The sequence below is a fragment of the Rhinolophus sinicus genome, linkage group LG15 (genome assembly GCF_036562045.2).
Source record: "Rhinolophus sinicus isolate RSC01 linkage group LG15, ASM3656204v1, whole genome shotgun sequence".
NCBI lineage: Eukaryota > Metazoa > Chordata > Mammalia > Chiroptera > Rhinolophidae > Rhinolophus > Rhinolophus sinicus.
In genome coordinates, this window is record NC_133764.1 from 50,007,920 (window position 1) to 50,029,663 (window position 21,744).

General features: G+C 48.7%; 1 protein-coding gene and 1 long non-coding RNA gene across 4 annotated transcripts; one reads left to right on the plus strand and one right to left on the minus strand.

Annotated features, from left to right (window-relative positions):
• Positions 1–1,217: 1,217 nt before the first annotated feature.
• DBF4B (DBF4B-CDC7 kinase regulatory subunit) lies at positions 1,218–21,108 on the plus strand. Of its 3 annotated transcripts, none has more exons than XM_019752330.2 (13): positions 1,218–1,412; positions 1,884–1,946; positions 4,772–4,929; positions 7,006–7,191; positions 7,634–7,684; positions 8,208–8,295; positions 9,438–9,511; positions 11,135–11,168; positions 12,645–12,690; positions 14,951–15,067; positions 17,723–17,831; positions 17,982–18,106; positions 18,993–21,108. In XM_019752330.2, the coding sequence occupies exons 2-13, from the start codon at positions 1,913–1,915 to the stop codon at positions 19,936–19,938; spliced, it is 1,968 nt and encodes a 655-aa protein (XP_019607889.2). In that variant the 5' UTR covers positions 1,218–1,412; positions 1,884–1,912; the 3' UTR covers positions 19,939–21,108. The 3 variants fall into 3 exon arrangements, with proteins under 3 accessions (XP_019607889.2, XP_019607890.2, XP_019607891.2); XM_019752331.2 differs by lacking the exon at positions 1,218–1,412 and adding an exon at positions 1,426–1,523; XM_019752332.2 differs by lacking the exon at positions 1,218–1,412 and adding an exon at positions 1,555–1,720.
• On the minus strand, positions 7,697–14,192 carry LOC141568870 (uncharacterized). Its single transcript, XR_012492105.1, has 3 exons — positions 14,028–14,192; positions 8,186–8,317; positions 7,697–7,808 (listed from the first exon to the last, which is right to left on the minus strand). It is a non-coding gene; the product is annotated as an uncharacterized LOC141568870 (long non-coding RNA).
• Positions 21,109–21,744: the final 636 nt, after the last annotated feature.

A 21,744-nucleotide genomic window follows, 5' to 3' on the forward strand; every position in this document is an offset into this window, starting at 1 on the left:
TCTTTGTTCTTATAGGCTTACATTGCCGGGGGGAAGGGGGAATATAGAGATTAAACAAGTAAACAAATAAGATATGTTCTGATAGTGGGAAGTGCTGGGAAGGAAATAAACCGGAGTGGTGTACCTGGCAAGGAATGGGGGAGCCACTGTTAGGTTGAGTGGTCTCAGAAGTCCTATCTGAAAAAGTGAGATTTGATCTGATGCCTAAAAGGAAACAGAAGATCTGGGAAGTGGAACTGTTAGTGCAAAGGCCCTGAGGCAGGAAAGAGCTAGGCTTGTTCAACACAGAGAAGTTTGGTCTGAGGAACAAACAGGGAAAGCCACCAGGAGTTTTTGAAAAGAAAGGTAATTTGATCCGATTATATTTGCATCAGTCAGGATAGGCTAGGTTAGCAATTCTGAAAGTTTTGGTTTCAGGCCCTTTTCCATTTTTAAAAATTGAGGATCCCAAACAGCTTTTTTGTTTATGTATTAATTATCTGTTGTTGTGTACAAGTCACCCCCAAATTGAATGACTTAACATAACAATAATCATTTATTTTTCTCTGGATTCCTGTGGACCTGGAATTTGGGAGCAGCTTGGCTGGGATTTTCCAACTTGGGATCTCATGAGGTTGCAGTCATCTGAAAGCTTGACTAGAGTTGCAGGATCTGCTTGCAAGATGCCTCAATTACGAGTGCTGGCTGTTAACAGGAAGCCTCAGTTTGTCTGCACAGTGAGCTTCTTCACAGTGTGCTCATGTCATGAATGCTGGCTTCCCCCGTAACTGGCCATCCAGGAAACAGCAATACAAATGTTGAAATGTCTTTTATGACCCAGCCTCAGAAACCGTACATTGTCATTTCCTCCTTATTCTATCAGTCCATAGCCCTATTTGATGTGGGCATGACTGCCAAGAATCCAGGATCATTCCAGACCCTCTTGGACACTGGCCACCACAATGTGGGTACATGTATTCTTAAATTTATATTTATACAAATATATGGTGATGGAAGGAGAACTGACTCTGGGTGGTGAACACACAATGTGATATATAGATGATGTAATACAGAATTGTACACTTAAGCCTATGTAACTTGACTAACAATTGCCACCCCAATAAACTTAAAAAAAAAAATCACTAAAACTAATCCCAAACTTGCGGAAGGATTCGCTGAAGTAATATTGTCCTTCTAGGGCTCCCGTAGGGCAGTCCTGCGACTATTATATTGTTTTAGGGGCGGAGCCCACAGGAAATTTAAACCGTAGCCGCGACCGAGGGCGCCTAGAGAATGATGTTATAGTTGCAGAGCAACAGCCAGCGCTCCGGAGTCTGAAAATGCTCTTGGCGTCCGCGAATGTAATACGACGGCCTTGAAAAACGAGTACGGAGGCCGAGAAAGAGCCGAGAATTTGGGGGAGCCGCGAAAGGGTACGGATGCCGGGAAGGGGAATAAGGCGTGAGAAGGAAAGCGGAAAAGGGTCCTAAGAGTTGTAGAGAGGATAACGGGGTCGGGTAGTAGGCACAGGAATTGGAGAGTGGGTAGGTGCAGAAGGTGGGGAGGTCAGAGGGGCCAGGAAGCGTCGCAGTTGAGATCTGAGGGTGCAGAGGGACTGAGGGGACAGGAGCCTGGAGGGAGGCACGGGCTTTGAAATGTACCAGGGGTGGCCAGGAGGCCCCGGGAGTTGAGGAAGGAGTCTGAAAGGAGGAGGAGGGACTGAGGGACAATTGCCTGGAAGGTAGCGCGGGAGTTGAGATGGGTTGTGGGTAGGGGTGTACTTACGTCTTGCTGTTGCTGGTAGCCGCGTTGGGGACTGTGCGGGATTTGGGGGGCGAGGGAGGAGATGGTGGAAGGTCGAAGGCCAGGGAAGGTGGTTCAGCTGCTGTTTTGTCCATTTTCAGGCGACGATTGCCTTGAGCTGGAGAATTCAATGGCTGAGAGTAGGCTCCGGCCTCCGGACCTAGGTAGGTAACAGATCAAAACTAGTGATGCGAGAGGTTCAAGTTGTTACTCCTGCCCCAGAGCCTCTTGGGAGGAAAAGGCCGAGAAATGTTAGCCTTGTTGGGGTATTCTTAGTGGTTTTGTGTGTGTGGTTATGTTGAGGGATGTCATTGATCATTTAGGAATTCACGGTAAAGGTCAAACAAGAGCTTTCTGTCTGATATTACGAACAAGATTAGCAGACAGATGGGCAGTCAGTGTAGAGCTTATTAAAGCCCTATTCATGGTTATTTTTACCGTAAAATTCTTAACTTTATCAATAAACTTAAACACCCCTATCCAATTATGTAAGTATTTTAGTCACTTCCCTGGATACTTTCCCCCTCCCCCTCCCAGTATCATCTAGCTTTAGTTCTGGATTATTACGGATACACCATTTGGTTGTTGCCTTTTAAACAGTAATATCCTTTACTAAGTTACTTACTCTTCCTTCCCATGTCTTGTTGCTTTCTTCGGGATCTATCTCTCTTTTTGCTGGAGAACTTTCTCCAAAAGTGTTTTCAACAGGGGGCTTTCGGAGGCTTGTATGCCTGAGAAGATCTTTATTTCACCTTGTATTTAAATTCTTGGGTCAAAGTGTTTTTCCTTCAACACATTAAAAAACTACAGTAATTTCTTCTTGCAAAAAGTAGATGCTGTTGAGAATTGATGTCAATCTGATTCTTGTTTCTTTGTACCTGCTTTTCACTTTAGAAAGTTTAGATTATTCTCTTTATATTTGTTCTGAAAATTCAGTATGACTATGTGTGGATTTCAGAGGGTTTTAGTAGTTTTGTATTTACATTATTATGATTGTGTAAAGGTTATTCACAGCTGAGCCATATAGTAAACTGTGAAATATGCTCTGTTTTCTGTGTATGGATCACTAATTCACGTCCAAACTCTTTACCAGAAGCCTTTTTTTTTTTTAACCAGAATCTTTTCTCAATACTTTCAAGTTCATCAGAGAATCTGTCAGTTTCTTCTTTGTCTGGGAGACATACCTTCTGAGACCATTTGTCTTAGTACTCAGGTCTCCTCCAGCTGTGCACTAGACCTGTCCCACTGATTTCATCCTAGGATCTCCCTTCATCATTCTATGGAATTCCCTTTGCTTCTTTTCTATGTAGATTCCCTATATGCTAAACTCCATACTTTCTTCTCTTTACTTCCTGTTTTGGATAGAGTACATCTTCCAGTATACTTTCCTGAGGAAGGGTACATTCAAGGACATTTTTTGACATCTTGCAAGTCTGACAGTTCTATGCTATTTACATTCAAATAATAATTCACCTAGGTGAAGAGTTCTAGGTAGGAAATAGTTTTCCCTCAGAGTTTTGAAGACACATTCCATCTTCTCTTAGCTTCCATTGTGCCATAGTAAAAAGTCTGATGGTGTAAATATTTTCTAGCCTCCTGAATACTCCAAGGGCCTAGACTTGCCCTATCTCTGACCCACCCCTCCCCTCATCTAGCATTATTGATCTCTGGCAACAATCTTATTATTACTGACTATCTTTCTAACTTCCAAATTACTCATTATTATTATTGGTTTATATGGTCAGTGGTTGTTTAGATTTATACATATTTTTACCAGTTTTTTTGGCATTTCACTCCTTCCTGCTAGGTTCTGTTTCCTTCTTTCCAAAGTACACCTTTTGAAGTCTTTTAGTAATAATTGGTTGGTGATAAACTGTCTGGAGTTTTGTTTATTTGAAAAATGTATTTTATCCCCATTCTTGAATAGTTGCTTAGTCGGATATAAAATTCTAAGTTGACATTTATTTTCTCACAGCATTTTAAATACTTATTTTAATAAAATTATTTACTAATGTAAATACTTTATAGTCTATAGCTGATCATTCTTTTTGGCGCTCTCAGGGATCTAATCTGGCTGTCTCTTATCTCTGGTGATTCTTATCCATGGAGGCTTGTTTCCTTCGTGTATTTTATAGTGTTAAAGAGTGAGCTAATGTTTGATGATGCTTTTATCTGAGGAACTTCTGGGAACTCTGACTGAGCTGTCCACCCCTAGAGTTGTTTTGCTTTTGATTCTTAGAAGTATGCCCAAAGTGTTATTAGCTGGGATTACTTTTTACATTAATTTCTGTTTGGTGGTGGTGGTCGTAGGTTCTTAGACCAACCACATAAGTGGTATGAATTTGAATTCCAAACTCTTGGGAGGCCTGTGGTTTTGAGCTCTCAGGGAGACTTTCCTTTCACGCAGAGCCCAGGCTAAAATAGATAATATTCCTTTTTGTCTCTTCTGGTAGATGGATTATTTTCTGTTTTACCTTTTCTCCTAGATTCATGCAAGAGTTCTCAATACTTTTCTTTACCTGCTATTCCGGTTTTTATGATTCTAGTATCCTCCCTTGCTTTTTTTGAGGATATTTATCATCCTTTAAAATTCTTTTTCTGTCTGGTCCATTGCTTACAACAGATAGATAACCTATACCAAGGAAAGCATCTTTCATAGTACTTGCTTTCTTTAGTTGCCTCATATTTTCTTAAAAGCTAATGTTCGTTCACTTGAGACTATTAGCTACACTGGTTGGTAATGTGCTCCTGGAAGGAAGATCCAAAGGCTTAGACCCAGTCTTATGCCCCTCCAGTGAGTTTAGGGACTGGGGGTTGGATAGAGGAGGAAAACCAGCCCATGGCAGGAACACTAACCTCACATTTGTCTTTGTATGCCCAGGGCCTAGCCGGGTGCACACCACACACAGGCTGTTGGTGAGGGTGCTTGACTTGTAGGACTCCGTCTTACCTTAAGTTTCTCACTTTGTTCCTCTTTGTTGTTTTCTAGGGGCTCAGCTAAGAGTTTCCAGTTGTCTGGGAAAATGCCAGAAAAGCTCACCAGATGCTGGGAGGCGGCAACCCTTTTCTGGAAAGTCCTTTTACTTGGATTTGCCTGCTGGCAAGAATCTCCAGTTTTTGACGGGGGCCATCCAGCAGCTGGGTGGGGTATGTAACCTGCTTCTCTCCTGTGGTACCATGTGCCTTGGCAGGTTGTAGGGTAGGAGCTGGAGATGGATTATTATCTGTGTCTTCCAGATATGAAAAGTGGTATCACTACATTTTCCAAAGCAATTTTACGTATAAACCATTTTTTTTAAATAAAGTTAATTTGTTTGCTAATGAAAAAAATATATAATATCTGTTCATTCTTGAAATTTTGGAAAATATGGATCTGCTCCAAGTGCCAACAATTATTTTGATGTATTTATTTTCTTCTGGACTCTCTTTTCTCCCTTTTCTCTTTCTTTCTTTCTTTCTTTCTTTCTTTCTTTCTTTCTTTCTTTCTTTTTCTCTCTCTATTTTCTTTCACGGCTTTACTGAGATAAAATTCACATACCATACAATTCACACATTTAAACTATATAATTCACTGGTTTTTAGTATATTCACAGAGATGTGCAGGTGCGATTACACAGTCAATTTTAGAACATTTTTATCACCCCAAAAAAGAAACCCATACCCATTGTCAGTTACTCCTCATTTCCTCTCAACATCCCAACCCTGGGTAACCACTTATCTACTTCAGTCTTTTTTTCCTGTGTTTTTTTTTTTAATGCTTATTTTCTGTGTAGCTATGATCATGAATACATTTTTAATTACCAGCGTTTTGCCCATAACCTTACAACATTAGCACTTTCCTATTATTATTGCCCCTCATATGCATTATTTGTATTGAGAATATAATATTCTTTTGAGTGGATTATTAATTTACTTAACTTACCCTATGGACATTTAGATTATTTCTAAATTCTAGCTCTTACAAATAACACCGGTGAACAACTTTGGGTAAAAAGCATTTGCTGTATTTGAGTCCTTTAAAATATTTTTAAAGCAGAGTTATGTCATGTGATACTTTTAGTAAAAGGTTGACAGGGATGTCTCTTGTGTTTAGGAAATAGGATGACAGTGCTTGGTCCAAAGTGGGCAGGTAACTGGGGAAACTGCCCGAATAGGCTTGGGATGCAGAGGCTCTTTGGTTGTCAAACTAACAGAAACTCAAGGATGTAGAGACTCAGCAGTGGGGATGGACTGAATGACAATTATATACACAAACTGGCCCCAAATTACAGTTTGAACTTTTAATCTCTTCTGTCATTTAGCCTTTGCTGTATAAAAAGCCACCCTGGAATTTGGGCTTAAAACAAATGATTATTTCTTACTGTTCTGTGGATTGGCTGGATGGTTTCACTGCTGGTTTCATCAGGGCCTCACTCCTGCAGCTGCATTTGGCTGCAGGGTCAGCTGGGCTGGAAGGGCCTCACTCACGTATCTGATAGTTGGTTCCGTCTGCCTCTGTGGCTTCTCATACTCATACATTGCATGAGAAGCTTCTTTTATGCACTGTATGAATTCTATTGTGTGGATACAGTAAGTGAGACCAGCCAACATACACAGTGGTCTCAGGGCAGCCTTCCCTCCAGGGAGGTGAAGGGAGAAGCTACAAGGCCTCTTGAGGCCTAGGCTTTAGAACTCACACCCATTACTTTGCCATGTTGGGCTCTCGAAATACAAAGATGAATCAGACCCCGTCAGTGCCCATGAGGGGCTTATAGGTAAGGTGAGCAACACCTATGCAGCTGAATAGTAGCCAAACCCTTTCTGGTTTCATATTTTAGGTTTCTTTTGGTAGTGCAGTCAAGTTTACAGGTGTGGTGTCTGGATGTCCCAGTGTATCTTCATGGAAAAACCATGGCTTACCCAAGCTACCCTTTAATCCTGTCCAGCCCCTTCAGTGTGCTGTCGTTCTGTACAAACTTGAACTGGTCAAATAACTGAAAGCCTATGGCCTGGAGCATAGGCAGTTCTGGAGACAAAAACCTGTATTATATTATATTATATATAATCCCTATTATATCTCAGGATGATGTCTCCTTGGGGGCCCAGCGCAGAACTGCATTTGGTCTATTTAAAGACATTGATTCTAGAACTTCTGGCAGCCAAGATTTCCTTCCCCAAGCTCTCAGTATTGATGATTCCACATCTGCCCTTTGGTTTTCAGCCACCTCTGTGATCTGGTTTCAGGTAATTGAGGGTTTTCTGAGCAAAGAAGTAAGTTACATCGTGTCTAGCCGCAGGGAGGCGAAGACAGAGAGCAGTGGGATGAGCCACAGAGGGTGCTCCAGCCCCAGCGACGTCAGAGTGGAAATGTCGTCCATGACCGATGCCAAAGGCAGCCACAACAGGCCTTCACAGAAACCCGTAGACTCGGTAAGAACCTCATGGAGCAGGAAAGGTGTGTTCTATACACAAAGAAAGGAAGCCTCGGTGAGCCCTTTGAAGCAGTCTCTGGTTTTAGTTTCATCCAGTTTAATTGAATTTCTCATTTGAATTCTGGGGCTAAAAATATTTTATCACAACTCTGGATCTAAACACTTCACAACATGCTCCCTCCATGGTATTTCTTTTATGATGTATTGTCATCTTTTATGGGACTGCAGAGTCAGGTTCAAAAATAACACCCTGTTTCCCTGAAAATAAGACCTAGCTGGACAATCAGTTCTAATGCATCTTTTGGAGCAAAAATTAATATAAGACCTGTTATTACATTATATTATATCACATCATGTCATATCATATCATATCATATCATATCATATCATATCATATCACATTATAAGAGCATGCCTCATTGCTCTTCTCTTCCCATCAGGTGCCTATGAGCAGAGGGAAAGAGCTTCTACAGAAGGCCATCAGAAACCAGGTGAGCTGAGGGAGACAGGTGGAGGTGAATGTCTCTGACACACGGAGGGTGAAGTGGCAGGAGGAGGAGTTACGGAGATCTTGTGAGAAGAGTCATTAAAGTGACATCAAGATGGGTGCATTGGCTGTGATGAGAGAAGATGACTTGTTAGACGTGGGCTGCAGGGCGGGAAAAGTCTGCAGCCAGCATAGCTCCCTGCTCCACCGTGGTGATGGGTATTTATTGCTGCATGCTGAGAGCTTTCCTCAGAGGACCTTCCAACAGACAGCTCTCTTCTAAGCTGGTGTTCCTTCCTAGTTACAAAGTGGCCGGAGCAGAGCGCGCATGTGGATAGACCAGCAGTCCATCACCGCCTGACGTGGCCTGTGTGGAGGGTGGGGGTCTCCCTGGGGGTGGGGGTAGACTCTTCCACAACATCCCTCCATGTGGATGACCCAGAGCTCCCAGACAGGACAACCTGTCTCTGTAGTGTTCAGGTTTTGTGACGTGTCATTCTCCTACCTGACGGCTTTGTCTTTTCCAGGGAAGCAGCAGCGGAGGAGGCAGTGGGAGCAGCAGCAGCCTCCTGACCAATGCCCGCTCCTGGGGAGTGAGGATTCTGCATGTGGATGGTACCGTTTCTGCCCGGGGTTCCTGTGGAGGGGAGAGTTGGTGACTGACAGGGAACGTCCGCTTTTAGAGGGATCACAGTTGTGGAAGCTGGCTGGAAGCTAGGTGGACTCGGTTACTATGTCGATCCACAAAGGTGGGAGGGTGTGGAGACCAGCAGTAATGAGAGCAGAGTGTCAGTACTGGAAGGTGCCATTCCGTTTAACCTGCTCAACAGCATTTCCGCAAGCTGGTGTCATGATCTGGTTTTACAAATAGGGAAATAATCCTAATATCCACTAATGACCACTTATCAGGTATTTACTCTGTGCTAAGAGTTACCTCATTTAATCCTCACCGCAGCCCTCTGCCTAGCATACAAAGGAGGAAATTGAGCCTGAGAGGGATTAAGTAAATTATCCACGGGCTCACCAGGAGTGAGTATTGTGGCCCAACCTGGTTTGGCCCAACTGAAATCCACATTCTTTCTTTTCTATAGGGTTGCCTCACACTGTCACCACCTGTCTGCAGGTTGTAATAAATTTACACTAGAATAGCTGTCCTGAATCGGCTGGCAATGACTGGCCCCCCAACTCCAGTTTGAGTCTGCGGGTTTTCTCTGATCCATGAAGGGGGCTGGTCCAGATCCAGCTTGCGATCTTCCAGTGGTTAGAGAACTATGTGGGAAGGTGCAGGTCTGGGGTGTGTGGGGGTTCCATCGTCACTGGAAAATCAGCCATGTCTGACTTGAAGTAGTTTCCTGCCTTCCTGTGTGTTAGAGAAGCTCCAGCATGTATAACCCCTGTTGGGTCTTCCCTCCTAAGGATACATCTGAGTAACTCAGATGGCTTGGCCTGCCCCACAGAAACAGCTCTTTAGTGGTACCTTAAAGCCCTTTGTGAGCCATAAGGCACCTCGAGTTGTATTCAGTGCTACAAAAGAGTGTGGAGCCAGTTCAGGTCCTTTCCCAGAGATGGAGGACCCAGCCCTTTCTTTTATTATCAGCAAGTGCAGAAGTGCCACATAGCCAGAAGGTGGCAGGCCAGGCTGGTGTGATCCAATGTGGCAGGCCGGGTGAGACTTTTGAGTCCCCCAGCCCCAGGAAGGGCCTTTGCTGGGGAAATGAGCGGGAGCCTTTCGCCACAGCCCTCTGTTTTCTCCACAGAAATGATGATGCACGTGCAGCAACTCTCTCTAGATGCTTTCTGTGTGAAGAAACAAGGGCCAAAGAAGCCAGAGGTAGGTCATCCTGCCGAACCGAAGGGAAATAAATGGATGGTTTGCAAACTGTGAAGTCTGTTACTACTTTACTAAATCTATGACTGCCCCCTCCTCCCGCCAATGGCCATCCTGGAAAGAGAAAGAGGAATGTAGCCTCTTAGTTAGCTCACCCCTGGTGTCCACAACCTGGCCTCTCTCCCCCGCCCCACCCACCCCCGTGCTACCTGCAATCTTCCCGTGATGCACTGAGGCATTCACTGCAGCCAGGGTCATGGACTGCCTGTGGGTAGTCCTGGCCTAGATAAGACATAAATGCGCATGGCCTGCTGGCCAGGCTGCCTTTCTGGGGACAACTCTTGGCCTGGGAATGAGCCTGCAGATAGCATGGGTGGGGGCAGGGGTGTGCAGTCTGAAAGAGCTGCCATATTCCAAATTCTGGTTTGGCTTTTCCTTCCTTTGCTGGAGTCAGAACTGTGTGTACCACATCAAGAGAGCCTGGGCTAATTTAAAGCCACAGTGCCTTCACCCAGCCTGACTCTGAGGAAGGACTAAGCCCTGCTGGTTCACCCAGGGCCTGGCACCCAGGAGCAGGACCAACAGCAGTAGCAGAGCACATCCATACCTGATGAAGCGCGTGGCCTCGGTGCCCCTCGCTTCACACCGTATGGTCTGGGGGTCTTTTGCTGCTGCTAAATAGATTTGCGTGGTCACAGTTGGAAAAGGTAATACAGTGAAAGTTTCTGCCCTCTACCTTCTGTTCCGCAGCCATCACACTCCCTCCCTGAGATAACAGTGTGAGTAGTTCCTCAGGTATCCTTCCAGGACTCATGCATTTACAAGATGTGTCAAAAATTCCCCCTTTTATGCAAATGCACGGTATTTTCACTTTGCATTGTTCACTTAATCTATTTTGTAGATAATTGGGAGTCTTGGAGTGAGTTCTGGGTGCAGTCGGCTCATTGGAGAGGGGATGTGGAAGGCTTCTTTGGGTTGTCTTGCCCTGGACGTGTGGCCTGGAGGAGGGCTAGCCGTCCCGTGGGCTCACTGGATCACGCATCCCGCCCCCAGCCCCCAACTCTGATTTCTTCATTTTCTACCATTTAGTTTTTAGTATTAGCTTTGTTTGACCTTGGCCTGAATGTTGGTTTTCACCAACAGTCAGGTTACACAAGATAGGGCACAGGAAAGCAAAAGGCATTGTCTTCACGCTTGTCCTGTACACTGACCTGGAATGGCCTTGTATTTACAAGCTACCATTCAGTGAGCACCTGCTCCGTGTTAGGTCCGTTAGCTGCTTTTAATTTCATTTGCACCACATCCGATGAGGTGGTGAGTGCTCCTCACATCACAGGCCGTGCAGCTCCAGTTCCCGCCCAGGCCTGTGGGTGCCACAGTTCTTGCTGTTGCTCCGCCCTGCATTCCCTGCACAAAGTCAGCTTGAGATTCACACGCAATGCGCACCCCTCATCATGTCCCTGGAGAAGCGGAGGGAGCCATTGTGCTCAGGTCTGCTCTAGCTCAGGGCCCAGCCGACAGGAGGAAGCCAAGTGGGGCAGACTCACAGCCACTCAGCTCACCAGCCCGGCTCCTCGACCCCCCGGGCTCCCTCACGTCCCTAACCTATTTTCCCTTTCCATTTAGGGAACATGTCCAGCAGAGTCAAGAACGCGGAAAGGTCAGTGTAGTAGCTGTTCCTCATCTAATTGCAATCCCTCCCTCCCTAAATGCTTCCCTGTGACTCCTTCTGTGGCAGCATCTGCTCACTTTTCTGCGGCAGGAAGTGAGTCCAGGTTGTGTTGCCCAGTTTGGGCTTTGGAAAGGAGAGCAGTGGGGGAGGGGCACCCATGAGCCAGTCTCGAGCTGCTGGGCTGGGGTTCTCCTTAGATCCAAGACCCCATGCGGTCACTCTGGCTCCTGTGTCCTCTGGCTATTTCTGGCCATCGATTGAAGTTCTGAATCCTTTTTCCTCTGATTCAGGAGCAGTTTGGGGTGGGCAGTTTGACAGCTGCCTACCACTTTCAGAAATGCCAAACTCCCTGAAATTGACAAACAGGCAGATTGATGGGCCCAGCTCCCGGCTTTTCTTGGACAGCAGGAGAGTTTCTCCCCCTGGATGTTTCTCCCAAAGATGCTCTTTAAGTAGCATTTATTCGTGCACAAACAGGAGCTAAGAAAAGTCACTTGGCACCTCTTGTGTTTGAAATCTGTGGGGAAATTGATTTTAATAACTGTCTCTGTTAATTAGAGAAGGAATTGCCCCCAAAAAAGTAATTAAAGGGAGCTGCTGCCGTGCAAGGAGAAAGGCTGCTAATTTTTGTTTGGGGACTGGTGGCTACCTCGAGTGGACTGGAAGCTGTGAGGTGCCAGCCTCTGTGGAGATTTGGTGGCTGTTAGTTCTGCCCAGGCTTCCAGCCCCTTTGACAGGACTTCTGGTCACCATGGGAAGGTAGAAGTGGTTCTCAATGCTTAAGAGATTTTGTACATTGTGCAAATAACTAGCTAGTAGCAGAGAATGAGTCTCTTGATTAATTGACTCCAAGTGTGTCTTCCCAGAACCCCTTTGCCCTTTTTTGTTTCCAGAATCAGATTTCACCTTTGATATTTTTTTTGTTTGTTTTTTTGCTATCCTTCTGCTAAGATCTCTAAACACTCTTCAGCTCTCTTTCTCTCTGCTCCTCCCTCCAAAAAACCCCCAGGGTCCTCAAGGAGAATTCTGCCTGGGAGTGTTTGCAGGCCCCTCAGGATTCTGAGACACCAGGAGTAAAGGTCTGGGAAGGAGCTGAGGCTTTTAGCAGAAATGGGCAGGGGCTGGGGTTTTCCCCCCAGCTAGGTTCCCAATGGTTGGTTGGCAGCCTGCAGAACCCACATGCAGAAGGGTCCTCCGTCCTGCTGAGGGATGGCACGCCTTGGAGTCCCTGCAACCTCTCCCCACAAGAGTAGAACTCTTTCTCCCAGGGTAGAGGCTAGATGAGATGGGAGTGGGTGCCTCCCCTCTGCCAAATGGAAAGGCACACCTTGGGGCAGCGTGTGTTCCAGCTCTGAGGCTCTTAGGCTTTGGCAGGGCCTTGCCTCTCTGAGCATTTCCTGTGTGTGCAGTGCAGGCTCTGTGCCGGAGCAGACAGATGCTAATGTGTGCACTCTTCCTTTCCAGTGGCCAGACTGAAAGCACCGTTCCTCAAAATCGAAGATGAGAGCAGGTGAGTGGGGCCTCCTCCTTCTCCCCTCACCCTGACCAGGCCCACGTGGAGGAGAGGTCCCAAGCTGAGATGCCGTCAGCCCTGCACCTTTGTCTTCCCAGAAGCTGGTTTCTCCCTGTGTCATAGAGAAGTCTCACACAGACCAAGAGGAGCCTCTGAGGCGTGCGCAGCCGGCACTCCTCTTGGTCATGAGTCAGACAGAGGTTAATGACCCTCTGTGTGAATTGCCTCCTCCGAATGCTCGGCTTTTACGAGCTCATCATGTCCCATCCAAGCTCATTATTTCTTTGCATTTTCTGCTAGGTGAATGCTGACACTTACTATCGAATCATGGCTGGGCCCAGTGCAGTCATCTTGGCTGATGTGAGGGCGCTAGGGGTGGTATTGGGATTCCCTTTACACCTGATGAAGCCTCTTGGTTTTGCTGTGCAGAACCCTTGATATGTCACGGTATCTCGTGACAACCCTGGGTGGAAAATAGCATGTGGAGAGTCCATCCTCTTACTAGTGGGGAAACTGAGGTCAGAGAAATTAGGGACTTGCACGTTATTAATGAATCTTAGCTGAGGCTGGAATCCAGTGTCCTGACTGTCCTGCCTGGCGCTCTCGCCACTCTGCCCTGTCCACCATTAGGGCCTCTTCTTATCTAGAGCAGGAGGGTCACGTTGATGATAATCTGATGAGCCATTAGCCACCTGGGTTAGCACTGACTCTATAATAGATACCGTGTTTCCCCGGAAATAAGACCTAGCCAGACAATCGACTCTAATGCGTCTAATGCGACCGGGTCTTATTTTACTGTAATATGAGACCAGGTCTTATGTTAATGTTTGCTCCCAAAGACGCATTAGAGCTGATTGTCCGGCTAGGTCTTATTTCCAGGGAAACACGGTACTAAAGCAAAAGTCCATGTGAATCTATAATTATTTCAAAACAAAAAGTTTTTTAAAAGAGAAAAAGCCCATGTGTGCCCAGCAGAGACTCCTGGGACCAGAGTTTTCTGGGTCCCTCAACCATAGGCAGAACAGCTACATACCCAGCCCTGGGAGCCTGGCATGCCTGCCCATCCTCCAGAGGGGCTTGGGTGCCCTTCTGGCCCCTGAACATGGTATAGAGTTGGCTTTGGGGGCCCAAAGTGAGGGAAAGAACACAGATGGCAAGAGGTGCTGTCCTCTCCAGTTCCAGTGGGATGTAGTACACGTCCGTTATTCCCAGCCCCTTCACAACCACATAAATACAAGTAGTCACAACTCGAATGCAGTGGATGAGAGATACCGCCAATGCCGCAGCATCTCTCATTGCACATGGCAAGCACCGGTGATGTCACTGTCACTTACGTGCCCCTAGCATCATAGGCAACGGGATATCCAAGTGGAGCTGAGGTTTCTCGTGGTTCTTTTTATGTGCTGTTCTGAAGCAGGTGCTCTTCGAAGTCCGATCAACTTTCCAACCTCCTAAGCAGAAACAAAACAACACTGAAAAGAAAGACAGCGGGTACCAGGGCTGTGAAGAGCATCCCCTTCTCCTTAAGGGTCTAAGAAGCCTCATTGTTAATTTCAGTCCTGGGGCCACAGGGCTCTCACCACGCCCCCAGGAATGCCTGCACGCTGCCAGGAGCACAGGCCATGGTACCAAACATGGGGTGCCCACAGTTTATGAGCAGGGTTTGCTGAGTGTCCACACCACCAGATCTGGCTCTGAAAGTCTCTTGAATGTGAGCAACTTGAGGCAGACCACCAAAACTACTCAGTATGGATCTGACTACCAGAACCTGCACTGCGCCTCTTTTCCATTTAGAACCACCCCTCAGATGGCGCAGGGGAGCCAAAGTGTTCCTTTTCATGGAGCAGGAAAGTCATAGCTCTAGTGTAAACATCCTTACCTTTAGATTCTGCTCGAGTCCTCAATGGTTGTTTAGGGTCAAGAAACAAAATGGAAAGGTGGGAAGAACTAGACGTGCCTTCCAGTGGCCACTCACTAGGCCACTCACTGGGTCTTGGGTGAGTCCCAAAACCCTTTGGGCTTCATTTCCTCCACTTGTTGCACTCGGGGTGGCTATAGGATTCAGCTGAGGCTTGAAAAGTCGACGGGGAGAACATAAGTATTCATTTAAACCTAGCAAGGGTGATGCGTTTGAGATCCTAAAAGATGTGTGGGTGAGCCCACTTTATCAGGATTGGGACTCTAGGGGTTGGGCTGCTCCCCCTCCCATCCTTTCCCTTCCCCACTGTAGTCAAAGTGGAAGTTTTCTGTGTTTCAGGAAGTTTCGTCCTTTCCACCATCAGTTTAAATCCTTTCCTGAAATTTCTTTTCTGGGACCCAAAGCTGCAAGTCCCTTTGAGGCTCCGACGACCACGGGCAGCTTGCACCGTACCAGGTGGGTCTTTCTGGTTCCTGAACAACAAGGGCTGGTTACAGGCCAAATTCCACTTGGGGGCCTGCTGGTCAGATTTGGGAATGGCCATGTGTTAGCTCCTTAGGCGAAGTCTATTCTGGGAACTTCGCCCAGGGAAGAGAGACATGAGGAGTGTAAGAGTGTTCATCCATCTTATTCAGTGTTCTCCATTCCTACTGAAGAATTTGACTTGTGTCCAGAGGACAATCGGCTGGTTTCTAAAACTCCGAGCTGTAACCACCTTCATCAGAATCCCCTGGAGTCCCATTAAAAATGCAGGTTCCTGGACTCCACACCTACAGAATCACAGTCTCTGGTGATGGAACCCCAAAAGCTGCATCCTCCCAAACTCCCCGGGTGATGTGATACACATCAAAATTTGAGGCCTTTGGCCTAACCGTGAGGAATAGCTAAGGTTATTAGTTATCTGGGGACCTCCTGCATTGTGTGGCCCAAAGTGGCTTGTAGGCTTGTTGGTATTCCTACTTGTCAGATCTGTGAGAATGTGAGCTTTTACTGACCAAAGTGCAGAAGAAACACCGCTCAGGTGATAACCTACGTGCCTTCTCAGACCTTCTTGAACTTCTGGGCCACAGGGTTAGTTCATAAAGCAGGAGAATAGGACAGGACAGACTCTCAGCCTGAGAGTTCCCAGGGCCAAGGAGGGCCTGCGGGTTCCACCCGCAGACAGAGGTGGCAGGGTCAGAAAATAGTGCAAATGGGAGGAAAAACAGAAGGGAATGTGGCAGTAGATGGGGAAGGGAGGAAGGAGACAATTGGCAGAGGTGAAGTCCGAGTGCCCTTCACCTTTCCCCAGAGGCACAGGGGATACCATAGAATGCCAGCCAAGGGGCAGGGGGCTCGGGGCTAGGAGGTGGTGCTAGGCCTGGGGTGGCTTCAGGATCGCAGAGGAGCAAGAGGTTGTAAAGGGAAGCTGAAGCAATGGAGCTTGGTGTCTACACGTGAGGAGCATGGGGATGTGTGTGTGTGGGGTGTGTGTGTGTGTGTGTGTGTGTGTGTGTGTGTGTGTAGAAAATCTGTGGGAGAGAATGTTTAATTTTTTTTAATTTTAAAATTATTATTTTGGTTCAAAATTCAAGTGTTACAAAGGGCTTGAAGTGGAAAGTCTATATCCCCCACCCACCCTCTAATCTCCAGCTCGTGGGTCTGTCTCCAGAGACTGTGCACTTCTGTGCGCAGAAGTACGTCGTGTACCTCTCGTTCCTCTTGTTACATAAAGAGAAGCTTAACATTCACTGTGCTGGATCTTGCTTTTCCCTTACTACATCCTACATTCATTTCCTATTAGTACCTAAAAAGCATCGTCATTCCTTTCTATGGCTGCAGGGTATTCCACTGCCTGGATTTTTTATTTAACCAGTCTCTTACTGATGGATGCTTAATTTCCAGTTTTTTTGCTATTATAAACAATGCTGCAGTGAATAGTCACGTTCAGAGAAAATTTGATTGTTCAAGTACATTTGTGAAATAAATTCCTAAAAGTGGAAATGCTGGGTCAGAGGGCGCCTGCACTTACAATTTTGATAAACGTGACCAAACTGCTTTTCACGGAGGGGGTGCTGGTGAACACTCTGACCCGCCTGTTTCCCCACCCCCTTGGCTCGTGCTGTCAGCTGTCAGAATTGGTGACTCCTGCCAATCTGATAGGTTACAAACCGTATCTCAGTGTGATTCTAATTTTGATTCCTTATTATGAACGAGGTTAAGTATGTTTTCATATGTTTTTGGATCATATGACTCTCTTTGTGTGCACCTTCTGCATACTGTTTACCCATTCCTCTATTTGGTTATTGATCATTTCTTAGGGATCTGTCAGGGGCCCTTCATGTAGTAGGGAAATGAGCCCTTTGCTAGGTTGTTAGTTATAAATGTTACCGCCCCCACACCTAGTTTGTAGTTGGTCTTTTAACTTTGCTTATGTTTTCTGTCATGCGTTTTTTAAAACTGCGTGTAGTTGAAGTGATCAGCTTTTTTGGGTTTTGTGTCATACTTAGAAAGTCCTTAAAGGGGAATGTTTTGGATTTGTTGAGTTGGTTGGGACAGCCAAATATTAATAGCAATGCCCTATAGGCCATTAGAAGACATAGGAACTGAAATTCAGACGAGAAGTCAGGTTTGAGAAAAAGATGTGAAAGTCTTCAGTGAACATGGCAGCTGTGCAAGGGACAAGTAGTAAGCAGAAGGGAGAAGCCAGACTGAACCAAGGGAAGGGGACATCGACAGTGGAGGGGGTCAAAGGCAGGACAGTCCCCCCTGCTGTTAATGCCTTTTCCCTTTCATTTCACACATCAAGTGAACGTGGGCTTCGGTATGAGCACAGAACTGCACTTGTCCTTCTAAGGATTCTTGCTGCTGCCACCCCCATTCCCACCTGTGGTTTGAGATGTGTGGGTAGGGAAAGGACAGAGCTAGGACAGGGTGCCCACAGGGAGGTCTCATCTTCCTTCTTGCCTCTCCTGCCACCTTTGGACGAGTGGTGCTGAGTGGAGCAGGCCTGCCTGTGCCTGCCCAGCTCTGTCCATTGCCCCCTGGCCTGGGCCCCAGGCCCTGGAGTAGCAGTTCCTGCTCTGAGAGCCCCAGCAGTGACCACTTTGTCCCACCTTGTACCCTCCCCAGAGAACCCAAGGACCGAGAACCAAGCCCACAATCAGTGGCTCGCACCATGCCCAGGAGGAAGAAAGGCTACTGCGAGTGCTGCCAGGAGGCCTTTGAGGAGCTCCATGGGGTGAGCCCCTTCCCCGCTAAGCAGCTTCTCCCCGGGCTGTTCTGAGCGAGCCTTTCCCGCCTAGTCTCTCCACCCTGGTGTGGCTGGGAGGTCTGCGGGCACCCTGCCCTGGCCGTCTAATGCCCTGTGCCTCCTCTCACCCCCGGACAGCATCTCCAGAGTGCCCAGCACCAGGGCTTTGCCCTAGAAGCCCACCCATATGCACAAGTCGATCGGATCATTGCCCAGCTCAGCCACAGCTTTGCAGACATCCCTTTCCAGGCCACTCGCCCCAGGTGAGCGCTGCGGTGCAGCCCTGCCAGGGGTGACAAGCACAGCTGCAGTCACTTTTCTGTTACCACCCTCTCCAGGTGGGAAGGAACCTCAGGTTGGTGACAGCATGGACCAAGCTATGGTATTTTTCTCTTTCCTCACCTTTCTGTTATGTTTGATTTAGAGATAAAGTCAGAGGGTGGGGAGAGACCTCTGTTTGTGGCTTTAGCCGATTGGGACTGGGCCCAGACCAGAGCGTGGCTGCCTTCCTCACACATGGGCATTGCCACAGTTATGGGGGCTGAGAAAGCAGCTCGGCATACCTCTGGTCGTGTGCCTGTCTGGCCTTCTCAAGTGGGGAGAGGGGGTTCCTGGGTCCCTCCCAGGTGAGTGAAGAGCGAGGTCTTTCTGCCTCTCTAAAAATTACTCCCAGAAAGGATTGCAGGGGTTTCAGTGGAATTCCAGGGCTCAGTGAGCTTCCCGCTGCTGCCCACCAAGGAGCTGTAGCTTTACCTCTCACCCCAAGTCTGTACCTTGGGGTGACTCCCTGGGCTCAGCTTGGACAGCCAGGCTCCGTGCTACTTCCTGCAGCCGCCAAAGGGCACAGCTTCCTCTCTGAACTTACTCAATGGAACAGCCTCTAACCTGTCCCTCTGGCAAGCCCCGACCACAGGCCACAGAGAGGCTCAAACAGTGCTGGCCACTACTGCAGGATCATACCCCAAAATCAGGCCTTTCACAGGGCCCCAGAGTGGGCAGCTCTCTTCAGCAACCGAAAACCCAGAAAGGTAGTACCATGCATGCTCCACCACCTCCCCACCTTGCCCTCAGCCTGCTGGGGAGGATCCCAGCTTGCCCCCTGCTCTGGAGTTGAGGCCTATGACATACAGTATATTTCTGTCCTCACAGGCAGCCAGGCTCGCCGGCTTCGGATCATGACCCTCTGTGTCCTGAGACTGTGCCTCGCAGCCAGCCCTCCGATGCCGGGGCATCATCTTCCAGGATGAGGGAGAAAGACGACCACCAGGCCCCAGGCATCCTGGAACAGGATGGGATAGTGGGTGGCATGAAGGCACCAGCTGAACACATGGGGGCTGGCAAGACACCTGGACCAGCAGCAAGCTGCCAAGAGCTGGGGGGGTCGGTTGGTACCACTGTGGACCCCCCAGGGACACCGGTGTCCAATAGCCCTGCTTGCCATTGCCTCCTGACCAACTCCAGTTTTGCGGACCTCTCCTCTGACACAGACCTGGCACGTGTTGGCCACAAAAGGAAGGTTCAGTTCTCTAGTGGCAATGCCGAAAAGAGGCCAGGGGTGCCCTGGCCACAGGCCTCATTCTTTGCCCCAAGAGGCCCCCGTCCCTGTGGCACCGGGCCAACCAATAGCAGACATCTTTCTTTTCCCCTTCCAGGCCATGAACCCAAGCCTCTGGCCTCCCTCCTGCCCTCTTGCCACCCACAGACCAGCCTCTCCTCCTCCGACCCCTCCCTCTCGCAACCCACAGACAGGCCATCAGAGCTCTGGGCCACACAGCCCCCCTGGCCGGGAGGAGGATATTCCCCAGGACCTGAGGATTCTGAGTGTGCAGCCCCTGGCTCTGTCTCCCAGCAGGCTGACCAGCTTCCCAGCTGCCCCGCAGGTCCAGGCCAGCTGTCAGCCCACCTGCATTCAGCTGTGGGCATGCAACCCCCAGGAAGACCTGTGGAGAGCCAGGCTACCTCTCTCCCCCACTGTCTGCCAGCCAGTAGGGGAGCCAGCTGCTCCCGATGGTTGTGGGGCCCCCAGCCTCTCCCAGTCCCTTGCCTCCCCGTCTCCCAGCCCCAGCCCAGCACCAACAGAGAACTGCTCCTGTGAGTCCCTGAGGGCACACAGCTCTTCATGGGGCCAGACAGCTCCTGACTCAGGGCCAGGTACACAGGTAGAAGTTATGCCTCTGCTAAGTGTTAACACACCCAGCCAGGCAGACCCATACGGAGGAGCAGTGCCCCAGTGGAGCCAGAAGGAGTCCCAGGGCCTGGCCTTTGAAGTCCAAGGGAACAGCAGTTGTCATGGCCAAGCTCTGTGGGTCGACAGAGCCAGTCCTTCCACCCACACAGTCTTCAAGTAGGATGGAGAGTCTGGGCTTGGGGGCTGCCCTCCTACTCCTACCTCCAGCCATGTTCCTGACCCGGCCGTGATCTGTGATGGGCTTGTCCATCACTTGCCAGGAGGCCAAGGCAAGGTTGGCATAGGGGGGAGTCACAAGCTGGAGCAGCAGAAGCCCTGGCCCCGCTTCCTGTCCCTCCGCAGGCACTTGCCTCGGGTTAGTTATCAGTGTTCCCTACCACCAGCCTCCTTTCCCACAAGCATGTGGCTCTCCTGCTTTCCAAAATGCCTTGTTTGTGTCCCCTCTTCCCCCCCCCCCCCCCGCGCTGTGCACTCATCCTCAGGAACATACGAAGCAGAGGAGGGGCTCGGCTGCTGCACTTGCAGAGCTCCCCCCCTGCACTTAGTGGGGGCCCAGCACTGACCTTTCCCCTGAGCCCAGGATACGGCCAGAGCCCCCTCGGGGAACAGACCCCTGTCTGCTCTTCCCTGCCTCAGTCCGGGGTTCTGTTCCAGGGTCAGTGGCTCACGTGCCAACTTCTCCATCACTCTCTTTCCTCCCTCCCCAAGGACCTCCCCCCATTTCTTTCAGCCAAGCCATTAATCTGGAGACAGATAGGTTTGCTATCGATTCTTTGGCCACTTTTTTTTTTTATTACATTTTGTACTGTGGTTCTATTCATCCTTCTGTGCCTGTGTGTTTGTCTCTTTAAATGTTGAAGCTACCAGAAGCCTGGTGCTATTCTGTGACTCCTTTTGGAGGAAGAAAGGGGGGGCCTAGCTGTGGGTGAGGACCTGAGTTGTTAGTTTGGAAATAGAGCAACTGTGTGTATAAGCCTCAGAGGTCATGTTTGGCCTTTTTATGCCATTCCTGTTAAACTTCACAATTAATTTGGTTTAGGAACTAAATAAAGTTGTTAATGACAAATAGCAAAGAAATGGGGCTGGAGTCCAGTGTGCCAGGCCTTCATCTGCCCTCCAGTTACCCAAGCAGGGCTGAGGGCCCAGCTGACATGGACAGAATAGTTGGATGGGGGCCTCCGGCAAGTGGGAGAGCATGTGAATGCCACCACCCTCCAGAGGCCTGGCCCCTGTGGGCTGAGGGCAGGTAGGGCTGCGTCTGTCCAGTTTCAGGTCACTCACTTGGTCCTACTGTCCACTGAATGGCGGCCTGCAGAAGGCATGTTCGCCACCCACTCCCAAGAAAAGGCCTTTGCTCTGACTAGGTCCCTAGGAAGGGCCCTCTTCCCTTCCCTGGGGCCTAGACAGTGACTTCCTTCTGTGCCCTGGTGTGACATGGGGATGCCTCGTCCCCCAGTGCCTTTCCCATAAGGCTGCCTCTCTGGATGAAAAGTTCCCCTCACCCTCTTCTCGGGCCTTTCCGATACCCTCACGTGCTGCTCACTCTGACGCACCAGGTTCTGACACCCTCGTCACCATCTGCCCAGCACCTCACAGCCGACTGTGGGGCCCTCCCCTCTCATCTCAATGGTTGTGACCTTGGATATCACATCTCAGCTAGGTCACCACAGGCACATCTCTGTTCCGGCCTCCAGGATATATTTATAAATTCAG

Excerpts from the sequence above, each read along its gene's own strand:
- DBF4B (XM_019752330.2), top strand. The coding sequence starts at position 1,913 with ATGGCTGAGAGTAGGCTCCGGCCTCCGGACCTAG. Across the intron at positions 9,512-11,134 it reads AAGGGCCAAAGAAGCCAGAG|GGAACATGTCCAGCAGAGTC; the intron begins GTAGGTCATCCT and ends CTTTCCATTTAG. Across the intron at positions 18,107-18,992 it reads TTCCAGGCCACTCGCCCCAG|GCAGCCAGGCTCGCCGGCTT; the intron begins GTGAGCGCTGCG and ends CTGTCCTCACAG.